This window comes from Molothrus ater, chromosome 13 (genome assembly GCF_012460135.2).
Source record: "Molothrus ater isolate BHLD 08-10-18 breed brown headed cowbird chromosome 13, BPBGC_Mater_1.1, whole genome shotgun sequence".
Lineage (NCBI taxonomy): Eukaryota > Metazoa > Chordata > Aves > Passeriformes > Icteridae > Molothrus > Molothrus ater.
In genome coordinates, this window is record NC_050490.2 from 5,101,359 (window position 1) to 5,128,334 (window position 26,976).

Here is a 26,976-nt window from a genome sequence, read left to right on the forward strand (position 1 = left end):
AATTTCTCAGCTGACATGGAAAGGGAAGACTATGGCAATTCCTTTGGGGCATTGTGTATGTTCTGTCCAGGGCCTGTCTGTCCTGCTGCACTCAGAAACAGGAACTTTAGAACTTTACGGACTTTAGCCTTCAACCCCATGCCAAAGTCCTCTGTAAATTACCCTCATTTCCCCTGTTCCCTTGGAGTATAGGAGTATTTGGGGCAGTTTCCAAAGTCCTCACTCCTGTGACTGTGTTGAAGTTGAGAATTTCCCATACTAACTTCTTTAGTAATGTTTTTTCCCCCCTTGTGAGTTCTTATTCTGGCATTTGAAGGTGATCAAAGCTGTCCCACTTACCTCAAAGTGGCAAGACCTAAAAACTTCTTGGTTTCCTGAAGCTGTAGTAAAAATCTGAAAAAAATGTTTGTTCTTAGAGGTTTGACAGTCTTCATGCCTGAGCCAACCAAGTGGGTTTATGAGAAATATTTAGTGTCTCCTTTGTTCCCTTTCTAGAAAAATCCCTTTCTATAGTTAATTTAGGAGATGGTGGTAAGTTGCTGGAAAATCTACTGTTACTTCTCAGCCCCATTTTACCTCACATATATCACTTTTATGTAAACAAAAAAAAAATTATACAGAATTTTCTTGATAATTTCACTTTGATGTTAACTGAAATGCTTTGGAAGAATTATTCCCCTTCGAAAATAAATAATTGTTGCAGAAAGATTCCTTGTGTTTCAGACACATGTACATGAAACACAGATATTTTTAGTATCTAATATAAATACCAAAATATAAATATATATGTATATATGCATGTATGCATATATATATTAAAATATTGAAATATTTGTGGTGGAATACCTATTTTGTTGTATCTCCTGGTCAGTTGTGCATGAAGGTGTTAGTCATCCATGCAATCAGTGACTTGGTATTGTATATATGAAATAAGCAAGGTGGGATTAATGACAAGATCAAATTCCTCTTTTGTGATTCAATTGCTGTGGTGGCAGAGAGAAAGAAGGAACAGCATTCATAGTTTATCTCCTCATCATTTATTTCTGTTTCATGGAAATAACTTGTAAATGTAGTTAGATGCATCTCAGTCGCTTACTTTATTCTTGTTTGAGATAGGGGAATAGTTCTTTTTCCTAAAAAAAGATGCAGTTTTTCTCAGTGAAAGAATTGGCTATTTGGCCTATTTCATTATTGATATAAACTTAATTTTAATTTTAATATGCCCAACTGTCTGTTGTATTTAATAATGCCTTGGAATAGGCCATTCACAATATCAATACATGTAATGTATTAGTTATTGTAGGCAAGCTTCCACCACAAAAATTAATATTTGAAGTGACCTGTAAAAATTAGCTGGTGGTTTCAGGCTGAATTGATTCCTACTTAAGAAAAAACAAACTCTTTAATAACACAGCATATTTTAAATTCTTTAACATTATTTGCTCAGCCACTGAAGACTGCATGCTTTTCCTAAAATATGACAACTGTCCTCTTTCTCCTTATTTTTCTCCAGAGGGAAGATCTTAAGTGTATCAGTTATTATTAGTGTATACTGTGTCTTGCTGACAAACATTTGCAGGCTCTTGGTTTTGTGTTTATTTTTTCCTTAAGTGCAGCAAACACATCTAATCAAAAACTTCTTAAAAATCATCATCTAACTAAATATATGAAGAGAAATAAATGGATAAAGGGGTAATGAAATTTGTCATCAGCTTTCCTTCTGAGTTCTTGGCTGTGTGGAAATGCATGCCAATCTCTGAGTTATTATGGTTTCACAATCACCAGGGCTGCTTGTAAATTGATTTCTTTGAATTTGAAATGCATCCTATTACCTCCTGTCTATGCTTACTAGTTATGGCAAGATGTGGAAACTTGATTCTGAGCTTACAATTCAGGTGCTAGTTTGGCAGTGTGGTGTGGGTTTTCATATGGGGAAAACCATGGACAGACCAGAAGTACCTGGTTTTGACTTAGAGCTTGAAGAGACAGAATCTGGGGACACACAATCAGTCTGCAGTGGGATTCAGCTTTGGGAGTTACAGGTTCACTTCAGGTGCATTTAAAGCAGTGGACTGATAAAAGGAAAAAGAACCTTTGTCTCTGCTGCAGGTAATTTTCATGTTTCTTATAACATTAAAAGAGACCTCTCTTAAGAGTATTTTCTTCCAAAATTTAAATTATCTACTCTCCTCTTAGCTCAGGCAAAAGCCTTCCCTGATTATATTCCTCGTGTTTTCACAGGTTTCATTTTAAAATTCTTTTCCTCACATTCCCTTTCATTTGATGCAAGAGGAGCAAACAGCAGTTGGTGTCCAGTGCAGTGATGGGTAACAGCAGCTCTCCCTGTGCTTGTGCATTATTCCAGTAGAGGATTTGTGAGCCTGAGCCGTTCCTTGAGCTCCGTGGCAGCCCTGGCTGTGGTTCTCAGGGTGAGCACTGGAGGCAGGCTTGCTTATTCCTTATTCCTTATTTCCTTATTCCAGTAGAGGATTTGTGAGCCTGAGCCGTTCCTTGAGCTCCGTGGCAGCCCTGGCCGTGGTTCTCAGGATGAACACTGGAGGCAGGCTTGCTTACCTTCACGAGTCTTTCCGTGCAGCTCAAGCTGCTGCCGCTGCTGTTGTGGAAGAAAAATTCTCCATCCCGAATACACAGAACTTGGCTCTCAGGGTTTGGTGGATGCATTTCCCCCCCGCTGTTCCCTGGAGTAAGCTTTTGAAATAGGTGTTACATTTGGTAACACTGTTGAAATCTTTGTTCAACTCTGAGTTTTAAGTTGATTTACCAATACGCAGCAGTAAAATATTGCAAAAATTTACTGCCCCAAAATGGTGATTTCCTCAACAGAAACTGTGGTTCTGAAAGATATGACAAACAAGCTGTGTTGCACATTCTCACGGTTCACTTCTTTATTTTTTACCCCCCCTGCTGAGGAGCAGGAGGAGAAAGGGAGGAATAAGGGCAGATAGAGTGGATGTTTTGTTTGTTTGTTTGTTTAATATAAATCCCCGAAAGTTCTGGGTACTTTAGTTTGAAGTGTTTTAAGTGTTCAGTGTTGAAATAGTTTTATAAAGCTGTTGTTATACATTTAGATTGTTACAGGTTTATGATGACAAGAGAAAATTACTTTTCTCCACTTGTCACATGTTTCTGGCTTCTCCGTGTGTGCTTGGCCATGTGATCAGCATGTTCAGAAAGTGTGTGGGACTACACCCTGTGGGACTGGCCCACCCTGCACACTTGGTACCTTCCACGTGTTCACCTGACCCTGCAGTGCTCAAATACAGTGAAACAGCAGTGAGCATTCGCTTTAGCTTTCAAAGCCAAATATATTTTCTTTTTGTCTGCCCTAAAAAGAACTCAGATGTTCGTGTCTAGGCTCTGGAGCAATTATAAACCTTATATTTGTGGCAGTGAGCTGGAAGAAATGAACCCTACCTATACCCTGTGTAGCTGTTACCTGGTTTCTGCTTAACTGCAGTGATCTGTAGTTGTTACATGCAGAGAGAGATCTTTTACAATTGTATTCAGAGAGTATTTCCAGGATTGTGAGCAGTGTCTGGTTAAAGCCTTCTGCCTGTCACACGAAACCGAATGTTGTTTTCAAGGTGGACCAACGATTTCTTCTGAAAGCTGCAGAAGGAGAGTAGGGCACTGCTGAGGGCTCAGCTTCAAGCTTCAGTCTCTATTTTTAGAGATGCATACAAGGGCAGGAGGGAAAAAATTCTATCAGTTTTCAGGAAAAGCAGCAGTATTTGCACCTTTGAGGTACATGAGCACATTTTGAAGTTTCTGAAAGAAGAGTAGCTGGTGAAAGCATAAAGCCCATGAATAAGTCTGTTTGGGAACTTCTTAATGGAGCCACATCCTCATGTTTCACCTCTTGATAAGGCACAAACCTCACATAAGACCAGAGTTAGGACGTTTACATTACTTGGCCTTAGAGTTTCTGTTAGGATCCAGTGGTAGTCAGCAAATGCTTCCTGACAAATGAGATGGTGTTGCTCTTCCTTCGTCAGCAGGGTCCTGGGTGTAATAGTACCTGTCTGTGTCACTTTGAGGCAAGCTGCTGGGAAGTTTTGTGGTGTGAGTACACAGAAGGTGTGTCTTGTATGAAATGCAAGGAATGCTCCCTGCTCTGATTTAACAGCTGTGGCTCCAGTTTCTGTGGGATAGTCCTGGGTAAGGGGCTGCTCTAGTGCAACAACAGTTGCTTGGGTAAGGCTCTCGGGGGCTCATGTAAAGCTTTTCTGAAGGTATTCATCTGTTGTAGGGAAAATTTGGCTGAAATAGAAGTAGGTGCTTAATAGCACACAGTATGCTTTTTTTGGCAGATCTGTTGGTAGAATAACTGTTGTAGTTGATGTTTTTAATTTGTGATTTTAGGTGTGAAATGTCAAGATAAAACAAGGACCAAATTGCACTGCCTGTTACCCGTTGTCCTACAGGCACGACATGGCAGCAGCTCTGACTTTCCATGCGTGGCAGAGACTCTCTCCACCCCCAGGAGTTTAGTTTGAAATGAGATCAAATAGGGCTCACACCACCAAAGGACACAAAACTCTCCTTTAGGCAATGATAGTACTTTTTGGTGAAATTGTAATGCGTTAGGACTTACAGGGTCAAAGAACAGAAAGTAATCATTCAGAACCTATGTAACCCATGGTTAATGATTATAAAACAGGAGTTAAACACATCTGTTTTGTACAATGGGAGGTAAAGCATTACTTTAAAGAAAATTCTTTTAAAAGGAGCAGTTTGAAAACACTCACTTTGAGGAAGCCTCTTTGCATATTAAGCTATAAACTACCTTGGCAAAACTTAGAGTTGACATCAAGAATCCTCTTGAAGAACTGGAGTTCTAAATGCTACTGGCATTAAAATTAGTAACTCAAGTGTCTCTTTAGGATCAGAATGTTCTCTTAATTTGTTAAATTTTAAAATTTTCTCAGACATAGACTTAGAAGAACCCTGGACTCAGCTATTGGTGATCAGTCTGTGTTCTTGTATGTGAGAAATTTTTCAAACTCAGTGTAGGTTTTTAGGAATTGTGATCCTTTATTCAGATAAAATAGCAAAATATCATACCATTACATGGATGATTCTGCAGACATAAATCATGATAGTGGTGAGATATGCTTATCAGCCCTGCACTTTTGTGGTTCTTGACATCTAAATATTAAATTGCCTCATCTGTTGAATGCTGTTCATGTCACTTAGAAGAATTAAATCTGCTTTATGTGAATTTTTGTGCATATGGATTTAGAAAATGCAGACTAACTTACACTAAAATTCTTACATCATGTTAAGTAAGTTGTACATGCATATTGGTCAAACGGAGAAACTGGTAATTCTTGGTCTGCTTACCTTCTGAAAGGATTATTTGGGTTTGTCCTGCTGTCAGTAATAAGATCTATAGATAATATTTCATAAACTATAGTGACAGTTGTTTTCATTTGCAGGACTAATGGCAAAGAAGTGAACCAGCATGGCAGCTATGGTCCCACCTGTGAAGCTGAAGTGGCTTGAACACCTGAACAGCTCCTGGATCACAGAAGACAGTGAATCTATTGCAACAAGGGAGGGAGTTTCTGTCTTGTATGCTAAGTTAGTTAGCAATAAAGAAGTAGTGCCATTGCCCCAGCAGGTTCTGTGCCTCAAGGGACCTCAGTTACCAGATTTTGAGCGGGAATCTCTATCTAGTGATGAACAGGACCACTACTTGGATGCTCTTCTTAGCAGCCAGCTGGCACTGGCAAAGATGGTGTGCTCAGACTCTCCGTTTGCTGGAGCTCTTCGGAAGCGTCTCCTTGTGCTGCAGCGTGTCTTCTATGCACTTTCTAATAAGTACCACGATAAGGGTAAGGTGAAACAGCAGCAGCACTCACCAGAAAGCAGCTCTGGCTCCACAGACGTGCACTCTGTCAGTGAGCGCCCAAGGTCAAGCACAGACGCGCTCATAGAAATGGGAGTTCGGACTGGATTGAGCTTGTTATTTGCACTGCTGAGACAAAGCTGGATGATGCCTGTGGCAGGACCTGGCCTCAACCTCTGCAATGATGTTATCCACACTGCAATAGAAGTTGTGAGCTCTTTACCACCTTTATCTCTAGCAAATGAAAGCAAGATTCCACCAATGGGTTTGGACTGTTTGTCACAAGTAACAACTTTTCTTAAAGGAGTAACGATTCCAAACTCTGGGGCAGATACTCTAGGTCGTAGATTAGCTTCTGAGTTGCTTCTTGGTTTGGCTGCCCAACGAGGTGCCTTGAGATACCTTCTTGAATGGATAGAAATGGCTTTAGGTGCTTCAGCTGTAGTAAACACCATGGAGAAAAGCAAGTTACTGCAAAGTCCAGAAGGGATGATCAGCTTTGATTGCTTTATGAGTATATTGACCCAGATGCGGCGATCTCTGGTAGGTATAACCACCTTTGGATTTTCTGCATTCCAGTGTAGTTGCATTCTTAACTGAGTAGTTTCTCCACCCCAAATGCAGTTTGCTGAATATGTTAGAAAGGGGGCTTTTTTTGTGATTTTTTTTTTTTTGTTCCCCCTGTATTTTCTTTGTTACCCACCATCTCTTTCTCTTCCTTCCTGCCCACCTGTTTCCTCATAGGTAAAGATGAAACAGCAAAACAGTCTCTATGTTGCATTTTGGTGTTATTCTCTAACTTCAGGGAAAGAATTGAGGACATACTTGATCCACTTGGACTTGTACATTTAAGTTCATAGCAGAAAAAGTTAGAAAATTCAAAGTTCTGCAATACACCTTGTTTCCTGTTAGTTACTTTTATTGCACATTCCTGCTCCCCCATTCGCCTGGGCCTCTGCTTATTCATCTTCAGGATGTTCAGCAGTTTTGCTGATGCTCAGAATTTAATGTGATAGAAAATGAACTAAATTGGAAGTGTGGCACATTGCTTTGTATATTGAGTGCTCGCTGCTGGTGCTAGATGAATATTGCTTTTCAAGGTATGAAATTATTGCACAGTACACAGTCAGGAGCTGTGGCAGCCTTCTGTCTCGTGGTGCTCAGACTGAAACAGGAAATTACTTTTTTCCTCAAGTGGTCATGCTTTTTTTTCAGGCTTGTACTGCTTGTTAATAAACATAAACTTTAACATCTAAAAAAGATTCTGAAAAAGATCTAAAAAATATTTTGAAGAATGAGGTCCATGAGAAGAGCATGGCAGTAGCAGTATCTGAATTGGAATAAATGTTGTGATGGGCAATGTTATTTGCTGCTGGGTTTGGGCTATATGTACAATTAGAGACCAAAATATGAAAGATATGTAAACATAAAATTATTTATGATTAGTAATTTAGAAATAATTATCACTTTAGACATAAAGACCATGCATTTCATTGCAAAATCATATTGGGAGAAATTAACTCCAAACCCAGATACCTTCACAAAACTGAATTAGTAAGAATGTTGGAATAGCACTTGTGACAGTTTTGTTTTCCTGAAGTGTATGCAGGTAACACAGCTCAGGAGAGAGGTAGTGTACTTATGCTTTTCTAGAAAGAGATGTTAATTTTTGCTTAGCCATAAGAACAAATTCCTGATGTATTTTGTGCAGGTGGACTGTTGCTGTATTGGAAGTGTATTTCTCCTAATAACAACATTTAAACATTGCAGGGATCATCTGCTGATCGAAGTCAATGGAGAGAGCCAACCAGAACATCAGATGGCTTATGCTCTCTGTATGAGGCAGCTCTGTGTTTATTTGAAGAGGTATGTCTTGAAAAAAACCTTTAAGTTACTGTAGTTTACTTCCTCCTCACACGTGTGATTGGTGTGCACATGTGGGTGTAGTTATTCTGGTCAAAGAGGTGCAAAAGACATTGAAAAATAAAGATGTAGTGAGAGAAGGTCATTAAGCTAATTAGTCAGCAAGCTAATGATACGGTCGTGGTGATTTGGATTTTAGCCAGTTACTATGCTGAGGGGCAGCTAAAGCTGCATTAAACACTGTGACTGTATAGGAAGCAATATGCAATGCTGTGAGATGTGTAATGAATCTCTGGTTTGAGCAGGTTTGTCGAATGGCCTCAGACTATTCAAGGACATGTGCCAGCCCTGACAGCATTCAAACGGGCGATGCTCCCATTGTGTCAGAGACCTGTGAGGTGTACGTGTGGGGCAGCAACAGCAGTCACCAGCTGGTGGAAGGAACTCAAGAGAAAATACTTCAACCCAAGCTTGCTCCAAGCTTTTCTGATGCACAGACGGTGAGTGACATCTGTTAATGGTACATTATGTAACATTCAGCAGCTTCATAGTCACAGTATCAAATTGAAAAATAGTACTTTATTTCTGAATGTCAAGTTGTAATGAAGCAAATTGTAATGAATGATGTTCAGAACTGGTCACACAGGTTATTTTACTGAGAATATCTCACTACTTTTGTTGATGCCTGGGAAAGACATTCTGGTTTGGTCTTAGTGACATGCATGCATAAATATCCATGTAACAAGAATGACTGAATTACCTGACTTGCTCTGTAGAGACAAGTGTAGCTGCCTGTAGTTTTTTTGGTGGATTTGTTTCGATTTTGGTATGTTTGGTTTTTGGTGGATTTTTTTTTTTGTTTGGTTTGTTTTGGTTTTTGTTTTGTTTGGTTTTTTTAATTGTTGGTTTAAAGGTGCCTTAATGACTGCATGCTGTTTTCCATTGGTAGTTTTCACGCCAGAGATTGCTGAGTTTAAAGCTCCAAACTGGACTAGCTGCTGACACAGCAACCTTAATTAGCTTTCTGAAAATCAGTCTGCATGCTCTTTCTGCTCTCAGTCACAGATTCTGCAGTTGCAGCTGGGCACTTCTGTTGATGCATGACCCAGAATATAATAGTTTGCTTTTCTGGTACTATATTGGCTTTGCAGTGTTGACTTAAGTAAAAGCACTTTCTGGTCACTAGACAATTTAGGTGCATTTTCTGGAATTGTTTCTATGGACGTCACTGATGTATTTTATATTTCAATGGGTTGCAGGACTGGACATCATAAGGCAAGTTTATGCATTCAGAAAACTTTCAAAACATTTGAAAGACTAATACACAAGAATGGAATGCATGATCTGAATGAATCTATTACTCTTCTAATAGTACTGTATACAACTATACAACAAATTTATGTGATTTTTCCACTTAGCCTTCCACTTGATGATTGTGGTAGGATTATCTGTATGAAGACATTCATTCCCATTGAGCAGGGCTGTGGCCACCTGTTGGGGCTGGTTTATGGTGTGCCTTTATGTGTCAGATGGAGCCTCTCACTTCTGCTGTGTTAAGATTCCTGTAGGGAATGATTTCTGTCTTAGTCCATTTGCTGCTGGGTCATTCCTCAGCTGAGCACTGACTTCCTAAAAGGGACGAGTTCTTATTTTCTTAAAAGCTTTTGATCTTATTTCTTTGATGTTCACGTGATTATAGTCTCAAGTGAGTGGGTTTTTAGCATTTGGTTTATTTTTGGGATGTTACCGCTTGGTACTGGTTAAAATTAAGCAAAACCTACAGTGTTTTATCAAGCTGTTACTTGGTCTTTTTTGCTTTTAAAACATTAAGATTTCCATCTGTGAGTTTTGGAGATCTGAATGCAGCACAAATTCTACAGCCTGTAGAAGAGATACAAGTAAATAAAATAATCACTGCTCATACACTTTAGTTGATGATGAAAATAGATTTAACTGTAACATATTTCTCAAGAATTTTAGTTTTACTGCTTGCTGAAATCTAAATTATTTTAACATTGTGTTTTATTTAGTTTTTACATTATTTTATATGAAGAAATCTGAAATTCTTTTAAAAAATACAGACTTCTAGACCTAGATGTAAATTCTGGATTTGTCTAATCTCTGGATTTCTCTATTACATCCTTTTTTCTCTTTGTAGATTGAAGCTGGACAATATTGTACATTTGTTATTTCTACGGATGGTTCTGTTAGAGCCTGTGGAAAAGGCAGCTATGGGAGACTGGGACTGGGAGACTCCAACAATCAGTCCACATTGAAAAAATTGACTTTTGAGCCTCACAGGTCTATTAAAAAGGTGTCATCTTCAAAAGGATCTGATGGTCACACTTTAGCATTTACAACAGAAGGGGAAGTCTTCAGCTGGGGTGATGGTGACTATGGAAAACTGGGACATGGAAATAGCTCAACTCAGAAGTATCCCAAACTTATTCAGGGTCCCCTGCAAGGGAAGGTATGTTTTGTATAGTGGAGCACGTGTTTTTGTTCTGTTCAGCTGTGATGCTGTGTAAAGTTTGAAATAGATAAAATCCTAAGAAAAAGTTCTGTGTTCTTTCTAGACTTCTCTTTGGGGCTGGGTCTGCTTGCAGCAAAACACAAGAGCTTGTGGTTGCCTGTAGGCCTGTGATTTGGGCAGTGGCATTGTCAGGAAAGCTTCTTACAGCCTTGGGTCACAGTTGTTCAGGGGCTTTCGCTGAATTGCAGTTTCAGTTTTGCTAGCTGCAACATCAAGGCTTTCACATATAGATTGTTTAGTGTCTTAAACATCTCCTGATGCTGCTTTTTTCCTCCTCTAAGACTAGATATGATGATGCTAAACCTGCTTGATAAATAAATCATTAGTAGTTTTACATATGAACCTTTTATGTATTTATTTCCCCTTATCAAATGAACAGAAAAGATTGCAAAGATTATGTGTGTACTTAATCCCTGTGAATGAACAAGTTAGTTTATGTAGACTCCTTCTGAAACTTGACTCTCCTAATTTTTCCAACTTCCCACTTGATTTGTGTACAAACGTTGTCTTTTTTATGTGTGTAATGTAGGTGGTGGTGTGTGTATCGGCGGGCTACAGACACAGCGCTGCTGTTACAGAAGATGGAGAGCTGTACACATGGGGAGAAGGAGACTTTGGAAGATTAGGTAATTTGAAAATTTCATGAGATGCTTTTGGAAAAACTCCTGAGTCTAGTAATGATTTTATACATCTGTTTGCCTTGTTCTCTAATTGTCCACTCTGCATACACATGTACTTGGGTGGGTACATACAGCTGACAAGTGCAGCAGCTCTTAAAAGTTTTCAGTTCAGTTTATTTTACGAAGATTATTTCTAAAAGATTTTTCATTTCAAGGCGAGTTGCTTTTTATTCATTCCTAAGAATGAATGTAAAAACAGTTGACATTTAAAATAAACTGAAATTCTAGATAAACCTCATTTAGTGTGATAGTGGAATGATTCTTTGAGGAATCATAATAATATGGCTAATAATATCAAGGGTCTGATTCTAGTAAGGATACTTCATGTTAAGTCTGCCAGAATGGCTTGTACCTTAATACATCTAAAAAGTTAAATTTAACTGAAACAAGAAAGCCTGTATTACTATTTCCTTCAAGTTAACTTGTCTATTTCATCATCTTTGCTGTAGAGCTGCTGTGCCTGGTGTAAAACTACTATTCTTGAGCAGGTTCAGTTGAACCAATAGGTTTTGTGTAGAATATTTTTTCAAGTTGGACTTTAGTTCCCATCTGTTTTCTTTAAAGGTCACAACCATCAAGTGTAGAGGGGCAAAAGCAAGCAAGTGGCAGGGGTGGAAGATGAGGAGAGTGTTCGACAGTCACAGCTTTCAAGGGAATCAGTAGAAGTTCTGAGTGTACCCCTGTTGTTAAGAAAAGAGCTCTGTGTTAGAGGTTTAACTAGAATTTTGGTGGGAATTGTGGAAACCTTCTCCTTGAGTTTTAGATTATTGTGGAGTTTTGACATCCTTTGGGGGTCTTGGAGTGCACAGTGGTTCTAGAGTTCTAGAATGTAGCTAAATGTAACATTTCATTGGGTTACAGGACGTTCTGAATATTTAATCAGTTATGGGTACCAGTGATATTAATTTTCCCCTGTTCTCCATTTTTCTTCGGTATCCACAGACTTTCTGGAGTTTAGTAGAAATAAAACTTTTTATGAAGTAGGTGTTAGCTGTAATGTACATGGTTTCTGCAGAAAGGACCCGTTAGAAATGTGGCTGCCTAAAGGCAGCTGAGGGGCTGATCTGTTCAGTCTGTGCACTGTGGACAGGAGTGACAGAGGGCCCTTCTCACAGCTTCCTCATGCTGTGCAGGACACCTGCTGCCCAGCACTGGCAAGTCTAGCCTCCTAATCAGCTGCTATTGAAGGCAGTTGTACTAGCAATTAGTTGTATTTCTTTTCAGCTAGGTAGAAAATAATCATAAGTTTTAGAGGCAGTGAGATCTGACCAGGTGTTCTGGAGTATGTCCTAAAGATTTAATATATAACTTTATGACAGATGTCTTTCAAACCTTACTACAAATCTTTCAAAAAAGTTGGCAGAAATCATCATTTGTGATGTCTGCAATACATGTGGAATTTGAATAATCTTATGATTGCAAAACAGATATAGGACTTTAATTGCCATAAAAAGAAAATACTTCTTTCTTTTTTCCTTAGGTCATGGTGACAGCAACAGCCGCAACATTCCAACTTTAGTAAAAGATATTAGCAATGTAGGAGAGGTTTCCTGTGGCAGCTCACACACGATAGCTCTGTCCAAAGATGGGAGAACAGTGTGGTCGTTTGGAGGAGGAGACAACGGTGGGTAAACCAAATGTTTTTGGAGTAAGTCTGGTCTTCTTCCATCTCCCTCATAGTTTCAATACTCCTTGCAGTTTGGTTCTAGTTTTTATTCATCATTTGGTAGCTGTTCAAGAAAGGGATTCTTAAAAAATCTAAATACAATATCTGAAGTTCACCTGCAAGATTATAGGATTAAAAAAAAAAAAAATTTCAGCAGGGGAGGAGTTTCACAGCACAGAAAGGTCAGTGAATAGATGAACAGTTCTGGAAAAAATGCTGTGCTGATGACTTCCAAATAAGCTCACTCATGATATGACAGTAGCTAATTATGTCCTACAAACTATTGCATATAAACTGCCTGGGATTTGTGTTTCAATTTTAAAATAGACTATAATAAATATATATTTATATATATATATGTAATTACAAGTCTGTAATTACTGTATTTGAAAGAAAATAGGTTTTATAAAAGTTGTATTATGTTTTAATTTTAAAAATCTACTCTGACATCTTCAGAAATCCAAAAAAATCTCTTTTGGGGTACTTTTTAAATGTTGTCTATCCATTGAAAATACCTTTGAAATACCATTGAAAATAAGAAAGTTGTGTTTCCTCCCTTTGCAGGCAAACTTGGTCATGGTGATACAAACAGAGTGTATAAACCCAAAGTCATAGAAGCCTTGCAAGGAATGTTTATTCGAAAAGTTTGTGCTGGAAGTCAGTCTTCACTTGCCTTGACATCAACAGGGCAGGTAGGCAAAACAAGTTTCACTCAAATTATGGGAGTTGGTGAAGAGGGTCTGGGTTCGTATTATCTCTGCATTTGTTATTTTAACTGTTGAGAAAATGTTCAGCTAGTACTTAAGTAGAAGTGAAGTTCTTGATTAGAGATTGAAGTACCTAATGCACAAGAGTATTTCAAAATGTGCTAAGAGTCATCTAAGACACACTTCTCAAGATTCTTGCTTAGTCTTAGAAAACATGTATTAACTTACGTTTTTAGGTTAATAAATGTAACCAGTGTAAAATCAAATTGGATTCAAGACACAAACAACAATGAAATGCTTGTAATTTTTAATGCAGTAAGCAACTCAGGTGATTAAGTGATTTAATAGTTTTTTAAAATGTATATGTATATTAGATTATAGTTACTAACTGCAAGTTTTATTTCTAATCTGAAAAATCTCAGGAGAGCTTGGAACTGAATGTTGAGGTGGTAAACAAGGGCCCTTCCTGGCATGATGGGTGTATGTAATCCAATAAGTATTTCCACACGTGTAACTCAGCTGGCCTCCCCACCTTCAGCTCTGTGACTCAGAGGCACTGGCTTTTCTAAGTGGGGGTTAGGAACCTTGACATTCACTATAGCAGTTTGTTTTCACTATAGCAGTTTGTTTTCCTGCAGCAGCCTCCCTAGTGCTGTGCTCTGTGGCACCTCAGTGGCTGGGGAAGGAATGCCCACTCTGTGACACATGTGTTCAGTCAGGAAAGTCCTGTGCACATTGTGCTGAAAGTGTAATGCAGTCCTTGTGCAGGTGGTTTGCTGGGATGTTGTTTGCTGTGCTGAGCAGTAGCTCAGGTGTGACCTGCAGCTCTTGTGTGCTTGCTTTGCTCCAGGTGTACGCGTGGGGCTGCGGGGCCTGCCTTGGCTGTGGCTCTTCAGAGGCGACCGCTCTCAGACCCAAGCTCATTGAAGAGCTGGCAGGCTACCAGGATAGTTGACATTTCCATTGGTGACAGTCACTGTTTGGCACTTTCTCACGGTAAAGAGAATAAGCTCTGAAATGACATAATCCTCCTCTAGATCAAAAGCAGTTGTATTTCAGCTTTTTTCTACTTTATTCATGTTTATAGATAACGAAGTTTATGCTTGGGGTAACAATTCAATGGGACAGTGTGGACAGGGAAACTCTACTGGCCCCATTACTAAACCAAAGAAAGTAAGTGGTTTAGATGGAGTTGCAATCCAACAGATTTCAGCAGGAACATCCCATAGCCTTGCCTGGACAGCTCTTCCAAGGGACAGGTAATGATGACATTTGGGACGGGTATAATTTGATTCTTTTATGCAAGTCCTCTTTGGGATATATTTAACTATTCCTGAAATACATCTCTGTCAAGCATTCTGGTTGTAATGTTTTGTTCTGGAAAGTCTTCTTCCTCTCATCTTTCCTCCCTCCTCTCTGCTAATTGTTGCATGTTACAAGCAAAAGGGTATCAGCACCAAAGATTTGGATATTTCTTCTTTATCTATGAATGTTTCTTACATGTAGTTAGACAAAACCTACCACTGTTTACTAAATATTGACAAGGGAGTCAGTGGGAGGTGAAACAACTCAGTATTCTTTATTTTTTTGCTTCTGAGGGGATTTTTTATGACTTGGGAAGTTTCTTTTAGTGTAATAAGTAGTACACTAATCAGGAGACTTTCAGAAAGGGGAAGTTCAGACAAATTACTGAGGTGCATTTAAAGATCTTAAAAAATTTCTGTACGGTTGCATGTTAAACTGAAAATAAATAGTTTGGTTATTAATAGATAGTAACTCAAATAATATTTTTACACCAAAGATGTTAGCAAGTGATTGAAGTGAAACAGTAAACGTTTATGTATGAACTAACACAAAGGAACGGAAAAACTTAATATTTGGAAGATAATTCAAGAAGAATTTCAAATGCCCTGTTCTCAAGGGAGCTGTCAAATAAGGAAATAATGCTCTGTGCATTTTATCAAAGTCTCTAAGCTGACATTTATGCTAAAACCAGCTTTGTGAGTACTGTTCAGCCTTTGGCTGAATCAGATTAAATGCATGTGGCTTTAGATTTATGGCATTGAGGTGTTTTTGTCCATAAATGTGGAGTGTTTGATTGTAAAGAGTTTTACAAAAAAGAGAGAAGAAAATAACTTTATGGGTCAGGAAGTTGGTCTGGCATAGTTGTATTACTTTGCTCTAAGAAAGAAACTGGTTTAGTTAACTGTGTATTCAACTTGTTTAAACTATTAATTTATTAAAGCAGTTCAAGATTTCCAGAAGGTAATTTTCCTTGATGTTTGATTCCAGGCAAGTTGTGGCATGGCACAGACCCTATTGTGTTGACCTTGAAGAAAGTACCTTTTCACATCTTCGTTCTTTTCTTGAGCACTACTGTGACAAAATTAACAGTGAAATTCCTCCTCTTCCTTTTCCTTCATCAAGGTACATACAGCATATGTGTGGTACAGATTTTTATATTTGTTTTTTCTTTACAGCAGTGGTGCATGGCTTAGTCTTGGTTACTCTATTCTTTAACAAGCATCAATCTGGTTTACCTGCTCACTCAGGTGCCATTTGTGTAGAATTACTCTAGTGCACTTGTATAACAGAGGAGCTTTACAGTGTCTCAAATATAGCAGGATCTTTAGTCTGAAATTTGTTTCCATTATGCAGTGAATTAAATGCTTTATTTCAGATCTTTCCTTTAAAACTCATTTTCCTGTTGAAATGCATTTACTGTTTCTGTGTTGTCAGTTCTTACTCCTGTAACCAGTGTTTCAAATATTTTTAAGAGGACTAGAAGTGAATAACCTGACTTCTTGTTTTTAACCTGATTGGTGTAGTTCTATATCTTCTGAGAGAAGATTACATTTATTGCTTCTTAAAAGTGTTTTTTTCTCCCTCTGTGTATCATATTATTGTTATTTCTGTATTTTGAGACTGTTTTGCTTAATAATTCATGGGACTACTAACCTAAAGTGAATGCCTCTTACAACCATTGTCCACAAAAACACTTCTCTATTCTAGTTTCAGTTTTTGTTCTTTTAAGGAGGTTGGCAGCAAGTTTCTCAGAGGAGTTTCCTTCAACTCCCAGTTGGAATTTACTTGCTATTCTAGTATGAAAATACAAAGGAGAGTTAAAAGCTTTGTGTGCAAATAAGTGGAAGGGAGTCGTGCTAACAGTAGGAGAGGTTAACAGATACATATTTCTTTAACAGGGAACATCACAATTTTCTTAAATTGTGTTTGAAGCTGCTTTCTAATCACCTTGCACTTGCACTGGCTGGAGGTGTAGCCACCAGCATTCTTGGCCGGCAGGCTGGTCCTCTTCGGAATCTCTTGTTCAGACTCATGGACTCTTCTGTCCCTGATGAAATTCAAGAAGTAAGTCATGCCTTGTTGTTTACATGTGAAAATTGTACTACTCTCTTGTCTTTTTTTTTTTTCTGTGTGGTTAGATATTTATTAGACTTTCTGAATGATTCTGACTTGCCAGTTTTACTCAGTAAAGGTAAAAAAATGTAGTCGCCATCACTGTTTTATGATCTGAAGGCAGAGGAGAATGCTTGCATAAGAATTTCAAAAAGCTGCTCTATTTTGTAACTCTAAATTATTCTTCCCTGTAATAATGAGCCTAAAATGTTTTTGTTGTGGATTGAGTAACCAACTTGGTTGAGTCATTCTCCTAAGATGCACTCTCACAGGAAATAGCAACTTTTGTTGGTCTTGTTTCACTCCTTCAGTGTACTGCACATTGTTTGTGTCACAGCATAAAAGATTAGTGTGCTATTGTGTGGAGAATTCTGATATTAAATGAAATTAAGCAGATATTTGGGATGTATGGTGTATGGTAATTTTTAAGGATACAGGTGGGTTGATTATTTCCCATATTAAGAAGTATTTTTGGCTGCTCTGATTTTAGGTTGTAATTGAGACACTGTCAGTTGGAGCAACAATGCTACTTCCTCCATTGCGAGAGAGAATGGAATTGCTACATTCTCTTCTACCCCAAGGTCCTGATAGATGGGAAAGCTTATCAAAAGGACAGGTAAGGTCAAGTAAAAATATACCTGAGAGCAGTTGGGGTATGCTTTGGGTTTTTCTGTGGGAACATTTTGAGCTATGAGGTGAGCCTGATGTGCAGAGTGCACGTGCATTTCTGGGGAGATGCAGCGCAAGGCCCAGCGTAACAAAATCTGCAGGGCAGCCTGGCTAAACCAGAGGGGGGTGAGGCAGAGAGCACTGCTTGTTTTCTCCAGTGAAGGTCCACTACAGAGAGCTTAGGAATTGCTATGGTAGTGTATCCAGACAAGTTTAGAGATAATTTTGAATACTAGATTGATTGAACAAGCCTTGGTCAGAGAAAATTAACTGTTTCCTGGGATGAATTCTTGTATAACGCTTTACCTACATGGATTTCACCCTACATTGCAAAGATGACTGCAAGGTTCATTTTTGTACCCTTTTTCCTATGTACAGTGTAGAGAAATTGTGTGTCTCACACCCATCTTCCCAGATGATCAGATTTCTCCAGGATATACTGGAGAAAGTGTTTGGTTCAGTGTCTTACACTCATTGCCCACCATGTGGACAGTCTGGTTTCTGTCTCTCTTAATCTCAGAGTTTTACTAGGTGTGGTCAATGCAATTCAGTAAATTAATCCATTCCTAATAGTACAAATCTTCATGAAAACCTGGAATTTTTGGTAAAGCCTTCCAGCTTATTTCTGTGTCCCATTAGAAGATTTTTATTGGGTAACTATTACTAATGCCTTTTTTCTCCTAAGCTGATTACTTTATCTTTACTAACAAAGAGTAATTTTTGTGTCTAAACATTCTTGTTTAGAGAATGCAGTTGGACATCATTCTGACAAGCTTGCAGGATCACACCCATGTAGCTTCCCTGCTTGGCTACAGCTCCCCATCTGATACCACAGAAACTGCCTCGATGTGTATCAGCTATGGAAACCTCTCTGATCAAACATATGCTGTCCAGAGCAGTCATCCAGACACTCATCTAGCTGAAATCTTAATGAAGACTCTTCTAAGAAACTTGGGATTTTATACAGTATGTACAGGCTTCATATTAATTTTCCTTTTAAAATTATAATTAATTTTTGATATTTTGAAGGATTAATATTTTTCCCCCTCATCTTAAGGAAATGGTGCTAATTTAGTTTATCTGAAGTAGCACTGCCACATGTATGTGTCCTTAAGTGGACTAAAGCCAGTTAAATCATCCCTAACAATATGGTTCTAATATTGCTCTAGTGGTATTTATTGTTTAAGGTGACTTATGTAAGTGCAGCTGGTTTCATGTCAGACTATTTTATTGCTCTTGCTTTGGTTTCAGATTTTTCTGGAAGAGAAAACATAACACAAGATGTAAATAGTTTATATACAGTGTTAGCCAGTATAATCTCAGCCACCAGGGAACAATAAGCAGACACCAGGAGCATTAATCTATTTAATTAACTTCACTATGGTGGTAACTACCTTGTAATAGAGCAGCAAGTACAGGTCTTACTAAACACAGTCTGTCAGCCAGATTGTTTTTCTTAGAAAGTGTAGGGGAGCGTGGGAGCAAATCACTGACTCAGTTTCTTAATCAATCAGCCAGTTGAATTCAACAGTGAGGAGAAATCAGAGCTTTGGACTTCTTGGCATAGTGTGGAGCTCCTCAGGATTGGCAGTGTTTTGTTCTTCTCTCTAGACCTCCTTCAGTCAGCAAGGTGCACCTGTCTGCTTTGAATTGGCTGCTTAAAACCATTTCAGTTTTTCCAATGGATTCCAAGGGAAGTCAGGCAGCCATCCATGTTCTCCTTCTACTGCCATCCTGGATAGCGCAGTCAGGGATTATAGTGTCAGATATATTATGCATCAGCCCACAACACATCCTAAGCAATTATTCCACAGTTTTAACACATGTGCCTAAATTATTTTAACCCATTGTGCTTTGGGGGCAAGGTTAGGAACTGAGTTTTTGAATCTAGTTATCCTTGGTGAGGAATAAAAGTGTTACTGCATGTGAAAGTAATATGGTAAGAAATGTTTGCGTGACAGCTACCACAGTCATTCCCGGGGCATTATAAACAGTTGGAATTTCAAGTTTGCTTATCCCACAATCCACTTGACACTATCCAATTTCTTCAGTAGTTACAGGTGCACATAGTAAAGATGAAAATGCTTCTTTTTAGGTGATAATAAAGTATTATAGTACTTGAAGCAGAGTTAATTGTTATCTTTTTCCCGCTTTGTCTTAATAGGACCAAGCCTTCGGAGAACTGGAAAAAAACAGTGATAAATTTCTACTAGGTACATCATCTTCAGAAAACAGCCAACCTGCTCATTTGCATGAGCTTTTATGTTCCCTCCAGAAACAATTGCTGGCTTATTGCCACATCAACAGTGTTACTGAGGTGCGTATCCTTATTTATACCATTTAGGAGAGAAAAAAAAAAAGTTGGTATTCATAAGTATCAGAATGTTGTAAGTTTCCTTTTGAAAATCTTCTGAGTATTTGAAAGCTGAAGTGTTTTAAATAGTGAAGCCCTTATATGTATTTACAGAATTATTCTTGTGTTTGTTTCCTTCTAGAATTCCAGCAGTGTGGCACTGCTTCACAAGCACCTTCAGCTTTTATTGCCTCATGCTACAGATATCTACTCCCGTTCTGCAACACTGCTTAAGGAAAGCTCTTGGAATGGTAGTGTTGGGGAAAAGCTGAGAGGTAACTGTCCATGGAAAAGTCAGTAATGGTGGCTCTATCAACTTAGGCCACTTTTTTTTGCTTAGGTTTGAATTTAAAAAATCCCTTATTTTTCCTATATCTGCATAAATTAGGCATCCCAAGGCTCCCCCAAAGGAGGACATGAGGTACCTACCCAGGAATGGCTGGTTCATGTTTTTGATAGGACACTTTGTGTGCAGGAAAAGCACAGGTTGGAGAATGCAAGTTCTCCATTCTGTTCACCTTCACTCCAGAATGTGAAGTTGAACAGAATACAGAATACATTATTGTTTCAGTTTTGTTAGTTGTAGATTTCTCTTTTTAGAAGTACAATTATTGTGACTAGTGAAAAGTGTGTAACTAAAATAAGAGATTAAACAAACCCATCAAGTCAACCTTTATTGCTTAAGACATTCTGAGATAGCTGAGGTGCAATTCTTTGACTTTTAAAATTGTGCTTACATAATTCCATGACTATAATTAATTCAGGTTTGGTTTTTTCTCTGCAGATGTGATTTATGTATCAGCTGCTGGCAGTATGCTCTCCCAAATTGTCAACTCACTGTTGCTGCTGCCAGTGTCAGTAGCCCGGCCTTTGCTGAGTTACCTGCTGGATCTGCTGCCACCTTTAGATCGTCTCAACAGGCTCTTGCCTGCTGCAGCCCTTTTGGAAGATCAGGAATTACAGTGGCCTCTTCATGGTAAGTGTAAAAACAAACATGCTTTTAATCTGAAAAATAAACAATGGCATCTATTCTAGTGTGTCGCAGACATCTTTCATGAAAAATCTTTTCTTAAGATTTTTCCTTGTGAGAAGCTGCAGTTTTAGCAACTAAAGTAAACAATGATTATCTGCTGCTGTAGAATGCAACAAGTAGACTCATGATTAGTCTCTTCTAAGTGTTTAGATTTTTTAATTACTCATAGCAGAGCTAACTCTTGCTTTGTCTGAGACACAGATCTTTGTTATTCGTTCTTGTTTATTTTTAGCTTAGCTAGCTGCTGAAGAACTTTTTCTTTTCTATTGCTTTTTAGTATAGACTTAATGTAACATATATCATAAAATAATAAATCAAACTTTTTGATCATAGAGTCAACATTTTCGTCTCTTCTTTATCTTGAAAACCCTTGTGACCACAGTCACACTAGTGGAATTTAGCTCTCCCTTTTAAGATGTCTGTTTTTTTTAAAACTGCTGCATCTCCTTTTCAGTTTCCTTAATGGATTAATATCCCTTGCTGTGAAGTAATTTTTCTGCTCTGAGTGCTGCTTCCAGTTGTATCCTTAATCCGTACTTGTTTATCAGAACACAGAGAAGTCTGTATTAGACAAAGCAAGTTCTTGGGCAGAGTTTAAAAGAGCCTTTACTTCATGAGCAGCTGTGCCATGAATGGTGGTGGCCTCTGCTGTGCTGTAGTTCCAGTGTTCAGCAATCTGTTTGTCCTAGCTGCTGTTTCTTCAGTTGAAAGGTTGCTGATTGAGGGGCAAATCTGCGATTAACTGGGAAACATTAAACAAGATCTGCCATTAGCGTTGGGATTTTGGAATTGTTTGTGCCACCTGGGCATGGGTGACTAACCTGGCACTGAATACTTGCAGGTGGCCCTGAGTTGATCGACCCTGCGGGCGTGCCCCTGCCACAGCCTGCCCAGTCCTGGGTGTGGCTGGTGGACCTGGAGAGGACGGTGGCCCTGCTCATCGGGCGCTGCCTGGGGGGGATGCTGCAGGGCCCTCCAGTGTCCCCTGAGGAGCAGGACACGGCCTACTGGCTCAAAACCCCGCTGTTCAGTGATGGAGTGGAGATGGACATTCCTCATTTAGGTGAGCTTTCAGTGCCAGTGCCTAATGGTCGGTGTAAATACGTGCTCAGGTGTGAAATTTCTGATGATGTTTGAATAAGTCCCTGTACTAAAGGTTTGTCTTTCAGCATTCTTGTCTATTTGTGTAGTAATACAAAAAGTTCCAAAATGGTGTTTAAGGTTATGATGTAATTTATAAAGAGTCTTGGAAATGCATTCTGGAGAAAAAAAATCACAATTTCTTAGTGGAAGACTACAGACTTCACACAGTTAATTGGAAATGTTTTACTCTTGGATGCTCAGCATTTAACAGACGCTCCAGGAACTTAATTTTTCATATTAATGATTGGAAAAATCTCTTCTATTTTATTCTACTTGCAAAATGATTTCTTAATTAATTAGAAACAATACTGTTAATAGCAAACTTCATTCTTTATGATCCACCAGAATTATCAACAGCTCAGCAGTGGTGTTCCAGTCATCCCTTCCTATCTGAATGGGGCACTTGCTTCTTTGTGCCCTGTTCCTCCCTCTGGCTCTGAGTAGGCTACTCCAAGACTTAAAAAAAGAGTGTTTTAAAGTGAGTCCAGGCAGTAATTGCAAGTGCACAGCTGTGCAGTTCAGGTAGAAATAATGATACAGATTTATGGAGAATTCTTGAAAAAGAGTTGGATAATGCTTTTAAGATAATGCTTCATAGATTTTATATAGATTGTCTTTTAAGTCACTTCCCTATGTAAGGTGAATTTGTGGAAGGGCAATAACATTTCTTGATTTTTTTTTCTTTTTTCCTTCTAAGAGGAAGGTCAAAGGTGGTTTAAATGCTGTTAGATAGATGTGTCTAATCCTCAACATTTGCAGAGTTTAATTTCTTTGGTATTTCCCTTCTGTTAGATAAATGCATGAGCTCCTTGTTAGAAGTGGCCCTGTCTGGAAATGAGGAGCAGAAGCCCTTTGATTACAAGCTGAGACCGGAGATCGCAGTCTATGTTGATTTGGCCTTGGGCTGTACAAAAGAGCCAGCAAGGAGCCTGTGGATCAGTATGCAGGACTATGCTGTCAGTAAAGGTAAGCTGTTGACAATACCTGTGTATGTGAAAAGCAAGTTAAGCGCTCCAACTACGCTCCTGGCATAATCCTGCATTTTCTTTGGCAGCGATTTTCAATCCTACAACATGATAAATTTACTATTATGTTCCCTGATCTTCCTTTTGCTTTTCCTGTTACTTACTTTTGACACTGATTTCAGTGCTTGGCAAACATGTAGCTCAAGGTTGTTTTCCCTCTGAACTGGTAAGAAGAAACTCTTGTTTGCTTACTCAGTTGTTTTTTTCTATTTTCTGAGTAGAGCAGGGTAAAACTTGCAATTAAAAAGAAAAATTAAAGGGGACGAGATGGGGGAAGGCAAAATAACTTGCAAAATATTTTAGGAATGGAATGAAGGGGCAAGTCAGCTTTTGTTTTTCAAGTCTCTGGGAGGCTGGTCCTACAATAGTAGTAGCTTTTCATGCTTATTGCCTATAATATAGGTTTCCTGCTCAGTCTTTCCAGGTTCCTTTTATTGAGATCCACTGAGCATTGTAGTTGTACTGTAACTGCTGTATCCAGAGATAATTTTCTGCAGCTCTGGCCAAGCTGAACCAGATAAAGAAAAGAGAAAGTGGTATTGTGAGCCTATGGAGAACAACACAGGGAATTCTGTTACAGGATTCCACAGAAGCAGGAATTCCAGTAAAAACAGTGCTGGTTGTCTGCTTGCAAAATCTGAGTTGAATGGGCTGATCTGTATAATCAGGCTGTGGAACTGGGTTCCTTAGAAGTTGATAGGGGTCTGCTCTGCTCAGCTGACTGAAAGTTGAATGCTCACGTTAGTAGAGCCTCACAGGCAGTGTCATGGAACTTGCTGAGGAGCGGGTGTCTTAGACTAGACTTTCCTATGGCCAGGTATGTTTTGTCATTTCTGCAGCTGTTCACAAGGATTTATAGATAATATTTAACACAAAAATGTACTATGAACTTGTTTGTAAAGATGGGAGACAGTAATTTTTTATTTACCCATGGAGAATTATGATGCTTTGTGAAGGTTTGCCTGGCAGTTCAGTTATGTCATAGTGGAGCAATATTGTTTTCATACTGGCTCTTTTTAAAGTTGGGGAGAGTTTTGTTGAAATTAAAAAGTCAGTTCCTTAAAAAAAAATTAAATGGCTGAAGATATTGAATACAATATTGAAAAAACCAAGTATTTCTGTTTTTGGGAACGGTAGCCAATTCTGATAAATCATTTCTATTTTCAGATTGGGATACTGCAACTCTAAGTAATGAATCCCTCCTAGACACTGTGTCCAGATTTGTCCTTGCAGCTCTTCTGAAACATACAAGTTTACTTAGTCAAGCTTGTGGTGAGAGCAGGCAAGTAACTCAAAGCTGCTATTAAAAGTTCAGCTTGACTTTTTTGAAAGGAAGTTTGTGTGATTTTTTTCTGGCTCGGATGTGGTTTTCTGTAGGTACCAGCCTGGCAAGGCCTTGGCAGAAGTTTACCGCTGTGTGTATAAAGTTCGGAGCCGCTTGCTTGCCTGCAAGAACATGGAGCTTATTCAGACCAGGTCATCCTCCAGAGACAGATGGGTAAGGCTCTCACAGTGCATCTCTTTGCAGTTCTTCTGGCTTTACTGGCTATTTAGAAAATATTACCTAATTGCCAGGATTTTTTTCTATCCTGTTGTAAAACCTTCATGAGTTTCCAAGTGAAAATGGGCAGGGTATAATTAGGAATCCATTAGTCTGGCGTATGTGATATTAATTCAGTTAAAGGAAATGATTGGTTGGCATCATTTGATCCAAGCCCAGCCTCGAGCCTGGTTTTTCCCTCTTCCCATCTCTAGAATGCTGGGCCACAGAAGTCCTACAGTTTAGCTGGAGATAGCTCAGCTGTGTTGGGCAGGCCACAGCTTTGTCTGGTTGCCATTCCTGAATTCAGTTGCATTATCTGGGCCTCTGATCTCTGAACCTCTCTCTTCCCTTTCCTTGCCTACCCCTTCTTCCTTCCTCCATGGCCACATTATCTTCTTAGTCCTAGCATTACTTTAGGGCAACTTGTCCTTGTCAGCCTTATGTGAATGTCTAATATGAGAGCACTGGGCCTGAAACTGGCAACTTCTGAAAAACTTTATTAAGCCAGATCAGCATTAATGATGCAAGTGCTCAGTGAATTACAGGACTGGGGCCTGTTTGGCAATACAAAGTAGGCCTTAAAGCAGGTTTCTCTGATAGGATTTTTAATTGTGGTTTACAATCTACAAGCAAGATATTTTTAATGAACAAAATTCTCGTGCAGCATCAGGATTAAGAGGCTTTTTAGCTGTATTGTAAAGCACTAGTGGTGCCCTTAAAAATAGTGTAGGTATGTCTCCTACTTTTGGTTAATATTATGGGGATGTGTGTAACTTGCTCACTTCCTTTCTCAGGGTAGGGGTTTAACATAGTTACAAGAGGCTCAGCACTTCTGAAAGCATTGGGTGTGCATGCAATAAGTTCTGTTACTCCCAGAAATACTCAAACTTACAGATGCAATACAGCAATTCTGATATATGCAGTAGATTTATTGCTTCAGATTTAATGCCATTGGGAAAAAGGACCTGGTTTGCTTTTACACAGTATGCCAGGCTTATGGTTTCTAAAGGCCTTGGTGCTGAAGTGTCAGAAGTTTGACTGTAGAGTGTAATTAAGCATTACAAGGAGACATTTTTCTGCAGATAATTTGAGTCATGGTTACAAAAGGGAAAATTAAATTTTCTAACTTAACTATTTAAAACCTTGAATGTAAACGACTGTCTTCATTGTATATTTCACACAGTATCAAAAGTACTTTTTGGTAGGAAGAAACCTCTTATTCAATGCCTGTGTCCTTGTACATTCATCTTTCATTTTGGTGAGAATTTCACTTCATGTGTGTAATTTTTTTAATCAAGATGCTAGATAACCAAGAATCTGCTGATGTTGATACTCAAGAACATTCTTTTACTCGTACAATTGATGAAGAAGCAGAAATGGAGGAGCAGGCAGAACGTGACAGGGAGGAAGGACACCCAGAACAAGAAGATGAAGAGGAGGAAAGAGAACATGAAGTTATGACAGCTGGGAGTAAGTACTGGTTGTGTGTGTAAATAATGCCATGTCCTTTGGAAGGACATGTCTTCTTCACTCTGAGGTAAAACTGAAAAATTATTTAAAAGATTATGAAAGATCTGTCTGCATAAACATTTTAAGAGGTTTATTTTTATGCAATGATGTAGTGGTTTTTATAGTGCAGGTAAGTTTTTAGGTACAAAGGAATGTGAATACTGAGAGAGTTCACTGCAATTCAGGGCATATGACGTATACCAGCACTTCTGTATGCACTGTCTGCAAAATACTTGGTTCCATCACAATTTTCTTTTCCAAGTATTGTTCCTGTGGATACTGTGAAAATGTTCATCTTTTTCCTGTCTCTGTTATCTCCTATTCTGCTGACAGTTTCCCATTAGGCCTTCCCCTCCCATTTCTCTTTGGGACCTTATTGACCAAAATGTATGCTACACCTTTAGTTTTATAGAATGTGTCATTCCATGGAGTGCAGTGGAGCTGAAGTGCACATTCATGAGCTGATTTGTGGTTCTAGAAGATTTACACGTCACCCACTCAGTACAGGCAGTGTGTTTGGCTGCTTGATTTGCAGTTCTTCTGGGCAAATGCTCAGAGCTCTCAAATTCCACCTGGACAGGGCTTCTGGGTACAATAAAGGAAATGTGTCCAGAAACATTCGGACAGACAAGAGTCTTACATGCACAGATAAGCAGGAAGATGATGACTCTCTCACTTGTGTTCCTAAGGGATGCTGAACCTGGCATGTGGAGTTCTATTCATATCAGTGAAGGAAGTATTTGGTTTTACCTTTGCCTTTCCAAAGGGGATCTGAATCCTTGAAGTGATTAAACCAAGAGAACTTTAGATCTTTGGACATAGATGAGGAGGGCTCTCACACATACTCTTTAGAAGAATCTGACCCTTAAGACTACAGCAGAATTAAGTAAAGTGTAGACTAAGAATTTTGATAGGATCTTCATTGTCCTGCCCAGAGCTAATAAAAGCCTGAAACTGTTCCAG

At 38.8% G+C, this 26,976-nt stretch overlaps 1 protein-coding gene across 1 annotated transcript in view; it reads left to right on the plus strand.

Moving 5' to 3' along the window:
* The window catches only part of HERC1 (HECT and RLD domain containing E3 ubiquitin protein ligase family member 1), an 83,289-nt gene that overhangs the window by 7,652 nt on the left and 48,661 nt on the right, over positions 1 to 26,976 (plus strand). The window contains 22 exon segments of the mRNA XM_036389449.2: positions 5,460 to 6,415; positions 7,643 to 7,738; positions 8,041 to 8,235; positions 9,894 to 10,205; positions 10,798 to 10,894; positions 12,429 to 12,572; positions 13,179 to 13,306; positions 14,172 to 14,258; positions 14,260 to 14,317; positions 14,409 to 14,580; positions 15,614 to 15,748; positions 16,525 to 16,690; positions 17,229 to 17,354; positions 18,152 to 18,373; positions 19,572 to 19,724; positions 19,903 to 20,035; positions 20,545 to 20,736; positions 21,635 to 21,856; positions 22,729 to 22,902; positions 24,129 to 24,243; positions 24,339 to 24,459; positions 25,803 to 25,974. Of these exon segments, the coding sequence (XP_036245342.1) occupies positions 5,486 to 6,415; positions 7,643 to 7,738; positions 8,041 to 8,235; positions 9,894 to 10,205; positions 10,798 to 10,894; positions 12,429 to 12,572; positions 13,179 to 13,306; positions 14,172 to 14,258; positions 14,260 to 14,317; positions 14,409 to 14,580; positions 15,614 to 15,748; positions 16,525 to 16,690; positions 17,229 to 17,354; positions 18,152 to 18,373; positions 19,572 to 19,724; positions 19,903 to 20,035; positions 20,545 to 20,736; positions 21,635 to 21,856; positions 22,729 to 22,902; positions 24,129 to 24,243; positions 24,339 to 24,459; positions 25,803 to 25,974 (4,150 nt within the window). The 5' untranslated portion in view covers positions 5,460 to 5,485.